The sequence below is a fragment of the Pezoporus flaviventris genome, unplaced genomic scaffold (assembly GCF_033815535.1).
Source record: "Pezoporus flaviventris isolate CSIRO_AGI_PZ_B2104156 unplaced genomic scaffold, CSIRO_AGI_Pfla_v1 ptg000109l, whole genome shotgun sequence".
In the NCBI taxonomy this organism is placed as follows: domain Eukaryota; kingdom Metazoa; phylum Chordata; class Aves; order Psittaciformes; family Psittacidae; genus Pezoporus; species Pezoporus flaviventris.
Genome location: NW_026892657.1, coordinates 1001443 through 1018449, shown reverse-complemented (window position 1 = coordinate 1018449; position 17007 = coordinate 1001443). Strand labels below are relative to the sequence as shown.

At 50.0% G+C, this 17007-nt stretch overlaps 1 protein-coding gene and 1 pseudogene across 1 annotated transcript; one reads left to right on the top strand and one right to left on the bottom strand.

Annotated features, from left to right (window-relative positions):
- LOC133281903 (vacuolar protein sorting-associated protein 4A-like) lies at positions 1-3467 on the top strand. Its single transcript, XM_061477793.1, has 11 exons — positions 1-125; positions 444-555; positions 641-788; positions 869-930; positions 1272-1391; positions 1563-1719; positions 2033-2181; positions 2320-2401; positions 2498-2717; positions 2823-2963; positions 3343-3467. Exons 1-11 carry the CDS (start codon positions 105-107, stop codon positions 3442-3444), a joined length of 1314 nt encoding a protein of 437 aa, XP_061333777.1. The 5' UTR covers positions 1-104; the 3' UTR covers positions 3445-3467.
- A 565-nt stretch (positions 3468-4032) lies between these two features.
- Positions 4033-14228, bottom strand: LOC133281906 (conserved oligomeric Golgi complex subunit 8-like; annotated as a pseudogene).
- Positions 14229-17007: the final 2779 nt, after the last annotated feature.

Below are 17007 nucleotides of genomic sequence, written 5' to 3'. Positions count from 1 at the left end.
GCCGGTAGGAGGCTCTGTCGCGCACAGCCGCAGTCGTGGGTTTTTCCGTGGGTTCCGTTCCGTCGGGCCTGACCGCGCTAGAAGTGGCCACAGCGGGCGATGAGATGACAACGTCCACCCTGCAGGTACTGGCGGGGGTGTGCCGGAGCATGGATATGGCTTGCTCCTGTCTTGGCGCGGGGCCTCCGCCCGTCTCGGTGGGGAGGCCTTCTCGGCCCCGGTGCAGGGCCGGGCCCCGCTGGGGCGTCCTCATTGTGCCCGTGCCCCTCCGCGGCTGTGGGGAGAGAGGGAAGGAGGGCCTTGTCCGGCCGTGCGCTGCGGAAGGGGTCCCACTAGCCGCCCCGCTGTGAACAGTCCTGGCCCGGCCCTGGCCCCCTCGGGTGTGGGAATGGCCCAGTCCGTCCTCGGTGTCTGACTCATGGCGCTGCGTCCTCCTCCGCCAGAAAGCCATCGACCTGGTCACCAAAGCCACGGAGGAGGACAAGGCCAAGAACTACGAGGAGGCGCTGCGGCTGTACCAGCACGCCGTGGAGTACTTCCTGCATGCCATCAAATGTGAGACCGGCGGCTTGGGGGGTCCGGGGTTGGGGTGGGGGAGGGGTAACGCGGGGCCATGGGTGACGCTTGGGGGTTTCTGCAGATGAGGCTCACAGCGACAAGGCAAAGGAGAGCATCCGAGCCAAGTGCATGCAGTACCTGGACAGGGCAGAGAAGCTGAAGGAATACCTGCGCAACAAGGACAAGCAGGGCAAGAAGCCAGTCAAGGAGTCCCAGAATGACAACAAGGGGTGCGTGAGGGTGCAGGGCTCCTCCCTGACCGGCTATACTAGGGCTAGTCTCACTCCTGACCCATGTACCCTCTCCCCAGGAGTGACAGTGACAGCGAAGGCGAGAACCCTGAGAAGAAGAAGCTGCAGGAGCAGCTGATGGGTTAGAGGTTATGCTGGGTGTAGTTGGTCATGGTCTGGCTGGCTGGCTGGCTGGCTGGCTGCAGGGCCAGCGGAGGGGTTCCTGAATGGCCATCGTGAGGGTGACTGTGGGGAGGAAAGCAGGCTGTGTGCAGGACGGGACCAGGGGAGTGTTGCTGGGGTCTGGTAGCCCCAAAACCAGTCTCTGTGCTGAGGGGCAGTGGGGTTGGTGTGAGTGGGAAGGTTTGGTAGGGCAGAGGGGTGGGGAGGGATGAGGGCTCTGGCTCTTGTGGCTTTCATCAGACAACAGGACCATGGTGCCTATCTCTGTGGGGCCACATGAGCAGTACCACCCCCTCGCAGGTGCCATCGTGATGGAGAAGCCAAATGTGCGGTGGAGTGATGTGGCCGGCCTGGAGGGAGCCAAGGAAGCCCTGAAGGAGGCCGTGATCCTGCCCATCAAATTCCCACATTTGTTTACCGGTGAGGGTCATGGCTGCCACTCTCCCATGGAGGAGGTGCCTTGGGGTGGCAGCAGGGGCAACTGTGTGCTGGGAGGTGACCCTGAGCAGTGGGAACATGGGCCCCTGTTGGGCCCACAGGGCTTTGGCCTGCACAGGGATGGGGGAGCTGTGATGCTGACCTCTGTCACAGGGAAGCGCACACCCTGGCGAGGAATCCTGCTCTTTGGGCCCCCTGGCACCGGCAAGTCCTACTTGGCCAAGGCTGTGGCCACCGAGGCCAGCAACTCTACTTTCTTCTCTGTGTCGTCCTCTGACCTGATGTCGAAGTGGCTGGGAGAGAGCGAGAAGTAAGTTGGCAGCAGGGATGCGCAGCTGCTGCAGGCTGGCTCCTGGCCTTCCCACTGGAGCTTGGCTGGGTCCTTGTTAATGCAGATAACCGGTCCCAGGGGAGAACATGGGCCCTCACACAGTTTTGCAGAGGCTGGCCCTTCTCCCAGCATGGTGCTTGCCTCACTGCCAGTGCAGGGTTCCCAGGGCAGGCAGGAGGTGCTGGAGCTGTGCAGGTCTCCTCACCCAGGGACCGTCACAGGCTCTGGGTGCCATTGGTGCTGTGCAGGGTCCCTGAGTGGGGACCCCATCCCCTGCTTTGTTTGATCCCAGGCTGGTGAAGAACCTCTTTGAGCTGGCAAGGCAGCACAAGCCCTCCATCATCTTCATCGACGAGGTGGACTCGCTGTGTGGCTCGCGCAATGAGAATGAGAGCGAGGCGGCCCGGCGCATCAAGACAGAATTTCTGGTGCAGATGCAGGGTGCGTGGGTGGGGAGATAATAGGGAGAGGGGGGAGTAGGATGGGCAGGCAGGCATGGGAGAAACTGCCAGATGCCTGTGTCCCATGCATGGTTCCTTGGAGATCATTCTGAGCTGTCTGTATTGTGTTCCTGTGTAGGTGTGGGGAACAGCAGCGATGGGATCCTGGTGCTGGGTGCCACCAACATCCCTTGGGTGCTGGACTCGGCCATCAGGAGAAGGTGAGCAGGACACAACTGCCCTCTCTGCTCCAGCCCTCACAAAGCCAGGGTCTGGCAGTGTGGGGCTCACCCCCTGCCTGCCTGCACTGCCCTCAGGTTCGAGAAGCGTATCTACATCCCACTGCCTGAAGAAGCAGCACGGGCCCAGATGTTCAAGCTGCACCTGGGCAATACCCTGCACTGCCTGACTGAGGCCAACATCCAGGAGCTGGCCTGCAAGACTGACGGCTACTCGGGAGCCGACATCAGCATCATTGTGCGGGATGCCCTCATGCAGCCTGTCCGAAAGGTGCAGTCGGCCACGCACTTCAAGAAGGTGAGTGGGGAATGCTCCTGGCACAGGAGGATCTATCCTCGGGCAGGGGGTTCCCCATGGCTGGCATTGCTGCCACGGCCACCATCCTGCCTGGCTCTGCTGCAGGTCTGCGGTCCCTCCCGCACCACCCCTGGCACCTTTGTGGATGACCTCCTGACACCATGCTCACCTGGTGACTTGGGTGCCACTGAGATGACCTGGATGGAGGTGCCCAGTGACAAGCTGATGGAGCCCATTGTTTGTATGGTGAGTGTGGTCACCGCCTCTGCACCAGGCACCTGTCCTGGAGGCTGGCCTGGCCCAGTCTCTGGCCCTGCCACTTCCCTGTTCCTCCTACAGTGTCTCTGCCTGTCCCCAGGAAGGGCAGGGCTAGGGTGGGGTCCTCCTGCTTGCTGGAGCCTCCAGGGACACTGGGGATGGAGCTTGGCTCCTCCAGGCAACTCCCACCCACTGGGCCAGTGCTGCCATGGGGCAAAGGTGCCAACCCCCAACCCCATAGAACCCCCCGCCCAGGGTGGGTTCAAGTACCTGCACCAGCCAGCGCTGCTGGGGGGGGGGGGGGGTCCCTAGCTCGTGCCACCCCTTCCAGTGCCTGCTTTCAGCACCCTGCCTGCCTGTGTTGCAGTCAGACATGCTGCGCTCGCTGGCCACCACCCACCCCACTGTGAATGCTGAGGATCTCCTGAAGGTGAAGAAATTCACAAAGGACTTTGGACAGGAAGGTTAACTTTCCTGTGGGGTGGGTGAGGATGGGATGGCCCCCGCCCTGCTGGCCATGCCAAACAGATTCGTCTTCTTCTCACTGCTCATCCCATCACACTGGGGTCTGGCCACATGGCCCAGGGGGGCTGACATGACAGAGGGCTGTCTGAGCATGGGTGGCCTGGGTGGCTGGGTGCTCCCCTGGCTGCACACCACTCTTCTTCTTTTTTATTTTTTAAATTAATGCTGCTCTAGGTTCTGTCTTGTTTATATGCAAATAAAAACAATATAAAAGCTTCAACTGTCACCTGTCCTTCCATGAGGCTCTGACCACACTTTGGGGGGGTCTGCCCAGCCCCCTCTCTTCCTTAAGTAACACATTGCCTGTGCTGCTGCCACCATGTGCAGGTGGGAGTCCTTGGGAGCTGAGGCCTGTTCTCAGGCAGAGTATGGAGCTCTGCCCTCTCCCAGAGCAGCCCCCAGCCTAGGGCAGAGCCCCAGGGATCACCTCCTCTGCCACCCCCCCCCTCCTTCGCAGTGTGTATTTTGGCTGTAGTAATGGCAAGTAGAAGTCCCTGCAGTGCTGCTTTGCCTCTTTAGCCATTGTCTAGTGCAGGGCCCCACTGTGGCTCTGCTCTGGTGGGACAAGGCACAAGGGGATCAGTCCAGGAACTCCATCCAGCCGATGTTGGTGAAGGTGCATGTGTCCATGCAGTCGATGAAGAGGATGCCATCCAGGTAGTCCAGCTCGTGCTGGATGACATGGGTGGTGATACGGAGAAAACTCCAGGAGCAAACTTGCCAACGAAGTTTTCAAGCTGAAAAGCCGGTATTTATTGCAGCGCCGGGAGACACGGGGGATAGCTCCTCCTAACGTGTGTCTCCCCATTGCCACACAAGCTGTCCTTTTATAGCCACTGGGCATACATACATATTCATGAGGCTACGTATGGATTACATCATTTTCCAGAAAGTTCCCCGCATGCGTACAGAATTGTGGTGGTGGTCTCTGAGGGTCGTTTGCTTCTTCCAACAATCTTCATCACTTCTGGCAGCCTTTGAAGCATGCCTAGTAGATGCTCATACCAGTTTAATTGGTTCATTAGCACCAGAGACATAATAATCCTCCTGTCCTCCTACTTATCAGTTAGTTTAACTGTAGGCCATCCTGGACACCTGCGGTTCCCAGATACTCCTTATCCCTGTGTCCTGTTCTTCTAGACTGTTTTTCTTAAACTGTGTCACAACTATAACGATTTATCTTGTGAGACTTCTCAGTATGTTCTCTAGGTGTACTCTATTTTTTTTCCTCTATGTATCATGCACCTCAGTAATTTTCCATTGCTACTGTTACAAAGCCATCAAACTTAACATTACTTAAAACTAATTATAAAGGTTTCTATATTCCATTTTGTGATTTTGTGCCCCCTTGTTTCAGGGGCCCAGCCCTTTGCCTCTCAGCTCAGTGGCTCCCTAAGCTTGTCCACCCCTGCTACTGGAGAGCAGTGGTCAGGGGGAAACTGGGGTGCTAGGCAGACCCCTGGGGGGCAGGCAGGGCTGGTGGGTTACATACTGGAGACATGGACAGCCCAGTAGTGTGGGACATAGACAGAGAAGCCACGGAGGCTGGCACAGCCCTCAGAGCTGGTGATGAGGCATGTGTCGAGGACACAGAGTGTGGGGTTGATGAGCAGGCAGAGTGGGAAGGGCTCAGTGCAGTGAGTGCAGTGCAGCACCACCGGGTACTGCTGGCACTGGGTGGGTAGCAGCTCTGTGGTGAACACTTGCAGTGGCACACTGAGCTGTGGGGCTCTCAGCCCCAGGCACGGCTTGCGCCACAGCCTGGCCACCAGCAGCACCACTAGCTCCTGCAGCTTGGGACTGCCCAGCTGCTTTAGGGCCACAGCGTCAGAGTGTGGCACTGGGGTTCCCACCTCACAGAGGGCGGTGGACTGGGGATCCAGTACCTGCCGCCGTAGCGCCCACCAGCATGAGCATTCCTGCTGGCCCCAGCCCACTGCATCCCCACACCTGTGCACCAGGGTGGGCCCTGGCCCGAGCCGCCACCTGCTGCCAGTGCCTCCACCATTTGCAGTTTTGGGGGGATAGGGCTCCCCCCTTCCCCATTAGACACCAGGGTCTCACCCAGTGCATGTGCAATCTGTGCCCAGGGAAAGAGCACCTGGAGGCAACAGTTCAGGTAGGGTAGCAGGTCATCCAGGAAAGCCATGCAGAACTAGACAAAGAGCTCCTGCTACTGCCTGCTGAAAGCCATTTCCTCCGCGCAGTGGAAGTCTAGGATGGTTTTGGTCACCTGGGGTGAAAAGCAGAGTCAATTCTCCCCACAGATATAACCCCATGCATAAAGTGGATGCTCCTCTCCCACCCAATGGTATAAGGTTCAACAAAGCTCAGTGGCAGGTTGGGCCGCAACTACCCCATGCAATACTCCAGCCTTAGGGAAGAGTGGCTGGAAAACTGCTCAGCTGCAAAGAAGCATGGGGTGTTGGTCAACAGCAGCTGAATATGAGCCAGCTTGTGTCCAGGTTGCCAAGAGACCAACAGCATCCTGGCCTTTATCAGCGCTGGTGTGGCCAGAAGGACTAGGGAAATGATTGTCCCCCTGTACTTGGCACTGGTGAGGCCGCACCTCGAGCACTGTGTTCAGTTCTGGGCCCCTCACTACAAGAGACATTGAGGTGCTGGAGTGGGTCCTGAAAAGGGCAACAAAGCTGGTGAAGGGCCTGGAGCACAGGTCTTGTGAGGAGCAGCTGAGGGAACTGGAGTTGCTCAGCCTAGATAAAAGGAGGCTGAGGGGAGGAGACCTGAAAGGAGGTTGTAGTGAGGTGAGTCGATCTCTCCGAAGTAACGAGCAATAGGACAAGAGGAAATGGACTCAAGTAATGCCAGGGGAGGTTTAGACTGCATATTAGGAATAATCTCCCCAAAAAGGTTGTCAAGCATTGGCACAGGCTGCCCAGGGAAATGGTAAAGTCACCATCCCTTAAGGTATTTAAAAGATGTGTAATGTGGCACTTAGTGACGTGATTTAGTCATGGACTTGGCAGTGCCAGGCTAACGGTTGGACTTGATCTTTAAAAAAATCTTTTCCGACCTAAATGATTCTGTAATTCTATGCTACAAATATTCAGGGCAGTGTGAGCTTGTCCCCGTATCCTCCCAGGACAAGGCACATCTCCATCCCCCTGCACCTCACCAAGTGTGTACTCCAGGCAGGTGGTGACATCCTGGGCCAGGACGACAAGGCAGCAGAACCACAGATCACTGAAGGCAACAAGGAGGTCACTGAGGAAACAGGCAAGGGGCGGGAAGTCCCAGCAGCACCATGGGTGGCTGCAGCATCCCTGGCTGGGCAGTGGGCACCGGCACCCCTGCTCTGCCCCCCAGGACAGTTAAGGCAGAGATGAGCATGTAGGAATTCATCTCCTCCCGGAACTTCTTCACTGCCTCCTTCACAACCTTCCTGAAAGTGGCAGCGGCCACATGCTGGAAGAGGATGGCCAGCTGCCCACAGAAATTGGCCCCCACCCTGCTGAAGCATAGGCTGAAGTTCATGCACAGCCCCAGCAGCAAGTCCAGGCTACTGCCCACCCTGCACCAGAGATTGCACTCCAGTGTCCACAAGAACTTGGAGACCTTCTGAAGCACCCAACTATGGAAGATGGACCCCTCGTTCAGAGCCTGCCCCTTGGCAGTCAGGAGCAGCTCCTCGTTGGGTGATGATGTCAAAGAGGTGGATGTGGCAGGCCTCAATGGCCTTAGTGACGTGGAAGTAGGGGTCATTTTCAGGTATGGAATGCCGCTAGGAGTCCAATGCCTGAAGGAACTTGATGCGCAGCTCAGTCTCTGTGAAGATGTCTGTCCTGGGTTCAGCAGTAGCAGTCATTTTTCTCTTTCTTAGTAGCTGGTGCAGTGCTGTGTTTACCGATGGGCTTTTGGTACTGCTGCTTTGGAGACTGAGGAAATTGAGCAGCTGTCCACCTTGCCTGGTCTCTCAGGGGATCCTTCTGTTGTGGGGTTGCTGAAAGCTGAAGAACAGTAAGTGCCAATGGCGACTGCAACAGCGCACCGACGGCAATATTGCACCAACCGAGACTCCCTGATTCCCATCTATAAGCTGATCTGTAGACTGGAGAGTCAGGGAGTGATCAGTAGGACCCACTTACCCTTTAACAACCCCATATGGCCACTGCAAAAGTCTAATGGAGAGTGGAGACTAACAGTAGACTATCGTGGCCTGAATGAAGTCACACCACCATTGAGTGCTGCCGTACCAGAGCTGCTAGAACTTCAGTATGAACTGGAGTCAAAGGCAGCCAAGTAGTATGCCGCAATTGATATTGCCAATGCATTTTTCTCAATTCCTTTGGCAGTGGAGTGCAGGCCACAGTTCACTTTTACTTGGAGGGGCATCCAGTACACTTGGAACCGACTGCCCCAGGGGTGGAAACACAGCCCTACCATCTGCCATGGACTGATCCACACTGCACAGGAACAGGGGCAAGCTCCAGAACACCTGCAATACATTGATGACATTATCATGTGGGGTGATACAGCAGTGTCCCCACCAACTAATAAGAAAGAATCACAAGCATTCTTGGGTGTTGTGGGGTTCTGGAGAATGTGCATCCCAAATTACAGTTTGATTGTAAGCCCTCTCTGTCATGTGACTGGGAAGAAGAGTGTTTGTAAATGGGGATGTCCTGCATTCAGCAGTAGCAGTCATTTTTCTCCTTCTTGGTAACTGGTATAGTGCTGTGTTTTGACTTCTGGCCTGATGTTTTGGTCTGGCCAAGGACTTTGTGAGTCTCATGCTCTGCCAGGGAGGAGGGGAAGCCGGGAGGAAGCAGAGACAGGACACCTGACCCAAACTGACCAAAGAGGTATTCCATACCACAGCACGTCATGCCCAGGATGTAACTGGGAGTTACCCAGAAGGGCTAGGACTGCGGGGATGGAGAAGGTATTGGTCAGAGCTTGGTTGTGCTGGGGGGCAAGTTATCGGTCGGCTGGTGGTGAGATGTTGTATTCTCTTCCCTTGTTATTTCCTTTGTCATTGTTATTATTGGTGGTAGCAGTAGTGATTTGTGTTATACCTTAGTTACTAAGCCATCAAACTTAACATTACTTAAAACTAATTCTAAAGGTTTCTATATTCCATTTTGTGATTTTGTGCCCCCTTGTCTCAAATTCCCCCCTTTTTCTGTCCTTTTGCAAATTCTTTTGCAACATTTTATATACTACCATTGCCATCAAAATTCTTTCTGAATTCTACTCACAGTAGAGAGTCAGCAAAACAGGAAACAGCAGTTCAGATGGACGAGAGTGAAGCAGAGCAGGAGGAAAGTGTCAGAAAGCTCGGATGAGGAGGGGACTGTGGTCTCACAAAAGATAACATTGCTGCCACATATGCGACCTGCAGTTTCACATAAAAAGGGTTCAGGCAGAATGATGATGGCTGTGAGCTGTGGGGAGCAAAAAGAGGAAGATGAAGGGAGTAAAATAAGAGAAGGGTGGAGAAAAGTGCATTTAGACGGAATCAAGGAAGGGGAAAAGTTGGAATTAACCCTTCACTTGACATTTCCAGTGGTGGTCCAGCCCAATCAGCCTGGGACCCATCAGGCTTTCAATTGGGAACTGGTAAAGGAGGTTTGAAAAGCTGTGATGCAAAATGGGCTACTATTGCCATTTACCCAAACATTATTGGAAAATATTTTGGGTGGACAGCTTGTGACCCCATTTGATTGTCATCAATTAGCCCCATTGATTTTAACCCCAACCCAAAAGTTGTTGCGGAAGGACAGATGGGCGGAGCTTTGTGAGGTGCAGGCTTTAAAGAACTTAAATTGGCCACCGGGCGATCCACGCCTGGGAGTAGGGGTATATCGTCTAATGGGAACAGGTGCATTTGCTACTCCTCAGACTCAGGCTCAGTTGGTGCCAGACATTTTGAGACACTCAGCACGCTTAGCGTTAAGGGCATTTGCAACTATTCTGGAAATAGGAAGGAAACCGGTCTCGTTCACCGTGATAAGACACGGGAAGGATGACCCCTATATGCAATTTATAGATCGCTTGCGAGAAGCCGTAGATAGGCAGTTCAATCATCCAGAAGCAAAAGAATCTTTGTTACTAAAATTGGCTATTGAGAACACGAATGTGGACTGTAGAGAGGTTTTGCTGTCCCTACCAAAATCTGCATCATTAATAGAGATGGTAGAGGCTGCAGAACGCATAGGCTCTTTAGAACAGCAACAGACAATGTTAGCTGGCTCATTTGCTACAGCCATGCAACCCCTACAAACCACAAATAAAAGATGTTATGCTTGTGGCAAACTAGGTCACCTTAGCTTCCAGTGCCTGAAAGGCAAAGCAGCCAAATCCAAGGGCCAATCAGACTGGGTCCCAGGATTGTGCCCCTGATGTCAAAAGAGTCGTCATGTATATGTTATGATTTTTTCTTGCAATTGACAGGGGGAGCCCATACAGTTTCTCTGTGATACTCATGTACCTGAAGTTGGTAAATATAAGTATGTCCAGGTTTCTATCAACCCTTGGAGACCTCTGTAGATACTGCTGGCCACTTCTTCCAGCACAGGCTGGCCACCTGTGTCGGAATGAGTGTGCATTTTGGTCAGTATAAAAGCCCAAGCCTCATATGATGTGGGGGAGGCAGAGCCTCTGCGGGGACTCCCGCTAAGGTTGAGCCTGCCACCTCGCAGGTGCTTCTCGGAGCTGGTTTGCTGTTAGTCTCCACAGGGTCCTTGTGCCACGTTCTGTACGTGGGACTGTAGTGGAAGTAATGATGGCTTTTGCAGGGACTAAAAAAAAAAAAAAAAAGGGGGGGGGGAGAGAGAGTAATGATGCTGCACTTAACCTGTTTAACCTGTCTACTTCTCAAGAACTGAAGAACTGATAACCTGGGGGAGGGGGTATATTTGTGTCCTCCTGCCTACAGGTCCATGGCGACTGCCTGCAAAGTTTGTCAAGCCTTGCCATGAGCTGAACAGACGAATGGATAAACCTGATGCCTCAGCTACAGGAGCTGATCGTGATTACCCCAAGCAGAATGAGATAGAGGAAGAGAAAGAACAAATAACTGCAAAACATCACTTGGGGACAACTGAAAAGTAACATCCTGAATATGTGTGTTTGTAAAATAGCTATTATTAGAGGTTGTGATTTTGTGTATAAAACCACCTGTATTTACTAGCTAGTTGCTAATAAGAAACTGCATCTTGTATTGTATAGATTTGTCACTTGTAAAAGAGCTGTTAGAGTATGGAAATTTGCAGTAGCTGCTAGAAAATGCTAAGGCAAAAGCGAGAAAAATTTTAATACAATGGTAGCGTTATAAAGCAGGTGATGGAACAAATTAAGAGGGGGGAGAATTCCACTGGTAAGAAATTTCTTTGGCTAGTCCTTCACTGCCATCAGCATCTTCAACATGCTGCTGCACCCTGTAATAGTTACTCTGCTAATGTAAATTTGTGTGTGCCTTGCTGTAGTAGAGACTTGTTACTGGATGAAGCAGGTGAAACTGTGCATGGACAACAAGGTGCAAGGACTGAGGCTGACAAAATGCCTTCTGCCACAATCAAGGGCAAGACTGGGTTGGCTTCTGTGTTTGCCACCAAGAACCTTTAGCTCCACTGTTGGCTGCAACCCAGGAGGCGTGGAGCTGTGGGGACACAGGCCATGCCAGACCTTGATGTGAAGGAACAGAGAGCTATACAGCCTGTTACCAGAGAGCCATACAGCAGAAAAAGGGGGCAGGCCCAGCAGCTTGTAGTTGGCATATGTTGGAGATATAATCTAGCCCAGACCCCCTGCTCAAGTAGGGCCACCCAAACCATATATAAAAACATAAAGGGGGAAGATGTGGAGACAGTGTTCTCACGGGAGAATGCATAATTGGTACATAAACTTTGAATAGTCCTGAAAGATACAGCAAGGCCATGAGAGGCCTGAAGAAGCTTAAGCAAGCAAGATAAGAGGCTGGAATTCACCAAGTTAATGAGAACTGTGGACTGCTGGCAAGCTTTCAAGGTTGAGTTCCCACACCTGTGTTTAACCAATTATATGTTAGTCACTAAGGGTCTTCAAAACATATATCCAATCATAATATGCCAAATCACTGTAAGTGCTTCAGCCGGGGCCTTGGCTCAACTGAGCAGACTGGGTTGCTGAGTTGCTAAGCAGACAATTCTACATCGAAGGCAATTCCTGATTTGTTTTAATGTTGGCTCTGTAAGACATGCAACACTGCAGAACCTTTTGTTGTTGGAACAGGGACATGGATCTGAGGAGTTTGTTGGAATGTGTTGTATGAGTCTCTCTGATTATGCTAATTCGATGTACGCACAGCTGAGAACCCTGGCTCAGCTTACCCAGCAATAGTAAATGAGCAATATCCTAAGAATAACTAGATGGTTGTCTTCATGGGGCATTACAGGTTGAGTCAAACACTGTTGTTTGAAGTATTGCACTTATGTATCATTGATTAGGTTAATCATCGTAGCTATTAGACTTGTTTATAGTTGTGTGATAAAACAGGTGAACAGAATAACCCATAATGCCTTGCTTGCACAAAGAAAAAGGGGGGAATTGTTGTAGAATGACTCTAAGAGCAGGACCATAGAGTTCTGGAGGACTGTGCAAGCAAGGCAGGGGGTGTCCCCCACAGGTAGCCGGAGACCGGACCTGGGAGGAGAATGTGGAGGAAGCTGTGGGGGCTAACCAATACTGTTATGCCAAGAAGGAGTGGCTGAATACCACTCCTATATATGTGTGAACTGCGTCACAAATAAAGTAGAAGTTGCTTATCACCCATATTGGGTTGGCCTGTCTGCTTCTCCTCGCCGCTTACATAAGGTTAGTCAAAGCAAAGGCAAAGGCATGGCCAGGCAAAGAAAGGCAAGGAACGACAAAGCTAAGGCAAATCAAAACAGAGGCAAAGGCAAGGCAAGGCAAGATTAGGCAAAGGTTAAGGCAAAGGCAAGGAAAAAGGCAAACGAAAAGGCAAAGGCAAACGAAAAGGCAAAGGCAAACGAAAAGGCAAAGGCAAACGAAAAGGCAAACGCAAACGAAAAGGCAAACGCAAACGAAAAGGCAAAGGCAAAGGCAAACGCAAAGGCAAAGGCAAACGCAAAGGCAAAGGCAAAGCAAAGCACAAGGAAAGGCAAAGGCAAATGCAAAGGCAAATTCAAAGACAAGGCAAGCCAAGGCAATACAAGGTAAGGAAAATGCAAATTCAAAGGCAAAGGCAAAAGCCATGCAAAGGCATAGGAAAAAGTAAAGTCAAGGCAAGGAAAAGCAAAGGCAAAGGGAAATTCAAGGAAAAGCAAAGGCAAAGGGAAATTCAAGGCAAGGCAAAGGCTAAGACAAAGGAAAAGGCAAAGGCAAGGGAAGGCAAGAAAAAAAACAAAGGCAAAGTCCAAGGAATGTCAAAGGAAAGGTAAAGTCAAAGAAAAAGGAAAAGGAAAGGCGAGGCAAGACAAAAGCAAAGGGAAGGCAAGACAATGCAAGGCAAGGCAAAGGCAAAGGCAAATTCAAGGCAAAGGCAAAGCTAAAGCTAAAGGGAAAGAAAAAGTCAATGGGAAAAGCAAGGCAAGACAAGTCAAAGGCAAGGCAATGGAAAGGCAAAGGAAAAGGCAAGGCAAGGCAAAAGCAAAGATAAAGCTAAAGGGAAAGAAAAAGGCAATGGGAAAAGCAAGGCAAGGCAAGTCAAACGCAAGGCAATGGAAAGGAAAAGGAAAAGGCAAGGCAAGGCAAAAGCAAAGATAAAGCTAAAGGGAAAGAAAAAGGCAATGGGAAAAGCAAGGCAAGGCAAGTCAAACGCAAGGCAATGGAAAGGAAAAGGAAAAGGCAAAGCAAGGCAAAGGCAAGGCAAAGCTAGGCATAGGCAAAACAAAAGGCAAGGCAAGCTAATGAAAGGCAAGTCAAAGGGAAAGGCAAAGGCAAATACAAATGTAAAGGCAAAGTAAAGACACAGCAAAAGCCAAGGCAACCTCTGTTATAGAATGTGGCTCAAATAAATTGATGAGAGCCGGACCAATGAATCAAATCAGTTTATTGAGCAAGCGACAGCAAGCAAAACAGCACTGGGCGGCCGGGGAGTCTCTGCTCCGCCAACGGCGCGCAACCCACTTCCCCAAAGTCACTGGTTTTATACTCTTCTTCATCCGATATACGTGTCACTTCCGGGCGTCCTCTGCGTCTGTGTGACCTGTTGATAAGGGGTCTCATGCTGCCTCCCGGTGGGTGTGGGGAGGAAGGCTCCTTATCTCCTTCCCCCATACATCGTTTACTTTACCAGATGCCTGTGGTCTATAAGCAAAATGTCGAAGTGTCGTAATTTTCCAGTAACTCTTAAGCAAGCAAGGTTTGATTACCAAACAGGAATTTACTCATTACAATCCCCCCTTTTTCTGTTTACCATTTTGTTCATCAAATCTTTGGAGTGCTGCGTGGCTTAAAATTAAGGCGTCTTCTACTGCAGATTCCTGATCTAGTGGCTTCTACTGCAGATTCCTGATCTAGTGGCTCGTATTGAGCCCTAATGAGCATCAAGTGGGCGGCCTCTAGCCTGCTTTTCACAATTGCAATCACTTTGTTAAACACACAGGGGCCAAAAGTTAGTCCAAGAATTAACAATATTAAGGGGCCTGCAATGGTAGACAGTAATGTAGTCAAACATGGAGAGTAATTAAACCATGACTCATACCAACTTTGTTGGGCTTCTCGCTCCCTTTCCTCTTTTTCTAGTCCTTCTCGTAGCTTGGTCATGGTATCCCTTACAATTCCAGTATGATCCGCATACACACAACATTCTTCCTTAAGTGCGGCGCAAAGCCCTCCTTGTTGTAGGAACATTAGGTCTAATCCTCTTTGATTTTGTAACACTACTTTAGATAACGACCCTACAGATCTTTCTAGGGCACTTATGGATTGTTCAATTCTGACAGTAGTCCTCATCTACAGCCATTCTTAAGGTGTGAAATTCTTTACTTTGTTTTACTAATGAGGCTACTCCTGTACCTCCCAAGATCATCAAAGTGGCTATCCTTAATGCAGTGAAAGGTTCTCATTTAAACAGGTGATGGTCTTGGGCAGTCTGGTGGTCATACATAAAATTTTCAGGATGGTAAAGAATTCTTGGTATTATCATGACTTGGATACAAAAATCTGAGGAATCATTAAACAATTCTAGCGACAGGCAAGGTGTTACACCTATGTTTCAGCAAACCCACTTGGCATTTTTGGCTGGTAATAACCACATAGCTGTTTTCTTCTGTTTAGTAGCAGTTGTATTAACGTCACATAGATGTTTTTGATGTTTTGGAATTTTTCCTACACATCTGCCCTTCCCAGATGACCTGAGTCAATGTTATCCCTTGATTTTCTTTTCCCCATGTACATTCTGCTGGGTTAGAACCATTTACACACCTAGCCTTTGTAGTAACTCCCACTGCTTCATAAAAAGGAGGCTTTATCCCATAACACAGCCAGCAGTGTTTGGTTAGGCTGGAATTGGTGGCATTTAACAACTGGTAACTAGCTTCCATTAATTTCCAAAGAAAGTTGTCTCTATTACTGTCCTTAGGATTTTGAGTGTCATTTAATACGAGATTCATTGAGTTGTTGGAAATTATTGTGTCATTTTTAACCCCCACTTCGTCTATTTTAGGAATTTCCTCTGATGGTTTTTCTGCTTGTTAGGTCCTATGGGTTTAGGATCTTGTGGGATTGGTTCCTTCTTTATTAAAATGAGGCCCTCGCTATCGGCTCCTGGTTCCTTATATCATACCCCCCAAGTTTTCCCTGTTATCCACCCTTGGTCAAAAGTGTTCGTTACATTAATCATAAGATGCTGACAGTTCCCCAGTTCGATTCTCCCATGGGGAGCCAATACTACTGTAAGCGGCGAGAAGAAGCAGACAGGCCAACCCAATATGGGTGATAAGCAACTTCTACTTTATTTGTGACGCAGTTCACACATATATAGGAGTGGTATTCAGCCACTCCTTCTTGGCATAACAGTATTGGTTAGCCCCCACAGCTTCCTCCACATTCTCCTCCCAGGTCTGGTCTCCGGCCACCTGTGGGGGCCACCCCCTGCCTTGCTTGCACAGTCCTCCAGAACTCTATGGTTCTGCTCTTAGAGTCATTCTGCAACAATTCCCCCCTTTTTCTTTGTGCAAGCAAGGCATTATGGGTTATTCTGTTCACCTGTTTTATCACACAACTATAAACAAGTCTAATAGCTACGATGATTAACCTAATCAATGATACATAAGTGCAATACTTTTAAACAGTGTTTGACTCAACCTGTAATGCCCCATGAAGACAACCATCTAGTTATTCTTAGGATATTGCTCATTTACTATTGCTGGGTAAGCTGAGCCAGGGTTCTCAGCTGTTCGTGCATCGAATTAGCATAATCAGAGAGACTCATACAACACATTCCATCAAACTCTTCACATCCATATCCCTGTTCCAACAACAAAAGGTTCTGCAGTGTTGCATGTCTTACAGAGTCAACATTAAAACAAATCAGGAATTGCCTTCGATGTAGAATTGTCTGCTTAGCAACTCAGCAACCCAGTCTGCTTAGTTGAGCTGAAGCACTTACAGTGATTTGGCATATTATGATTGGATACATGTTTTGAAGGCCCTTAGTGACTAACATATAATTGGTTAAACACAGGTGAGAGAACTCAACCTTGAAAGCTTGCCAACAGTCCACAGTTCTCATTAACTTGGTGAATTCCAGCCTCTTATCTTGCTTGCTTAAGCTTCTTCAGGCCTCTCATGGCCTTGCTGTATCTTTCAGGACTATTCAAAGTTTATGTACCAATTATGCATTCTCCTGTGAGAACACTGTCTCCACATCTCCCCCCTTTTGTTTTATCCAGTAACAAGTCGCTACTACAGCAAGGCACACACACATTTACATTAGCAGAGTAACTATTACAGGGTGCAGCAGCATGTTGAAGATGCTGATGGCAGTGAAGGACTAGCCAAAGGAATTTCTTACCAGTGGAATTCTCCCCCCCTCTTAATTTGTTCCATCACCTGCTTTATAACACTACCATTGTATTAAAATTTTTCGCGCTTTTGCCTCAGCATTTTCTAGCAGCTACTGCAAATTTCCATACTCTAACATCTCTTTTACAAGTGACAAATCTATACAATACAAGGTGCAGTTTCTTATTAGCAACTAGCTAGTAAATACAGGTGGTTTTATACACAAAATCACAACCTCTAATAATAGCTATTTTACAAGCACACATATTCAGGATGTTACTTTTCAACTGCCCCTAAGTGATGTTTTGCAGTTATTTGTTCTTTCTCTTCCTCTATCTCATTCTGCTTGGGGTAATCATGGTCAGCTCCTGTAGCTGAGGCATCAGGTTTCTCCATTCGTCTGTCCAGCTCATGGCAAGGCTTGACAAACTTTGCAGGCAGTCACCATGGACCTGTAGGCAGGAGGACACAAATATACCCCCTCCCCCAGGTTATCAGTTCTTCAGTTCTTGAGAAGTAGACAGGTTAGACAGGTTAA

Bases quoted from the DNA above. Each gene is read 5' to 3' on its own strand.
- LOC133281903 (XM_061477793.1), top strand. From the start codon at position 105: ATGACAACGTCCACCCTGCAG. The intron at 1,720-2,032 runs GTAAGTTGGCAG...GTTTGATCCCAG, and splicing joins TGGCTGGGAGAGAGCGAGAA to GCTGGTGAAGAACCTCTTTG. The intron at 2,182-2,319 runs GTGCGTGGGTGG...GTTCCTGTGTAG, and splicing joins ATTTCTGGTGCAGATGCAGG to GTGTGGGGAACAGCAGCGAT.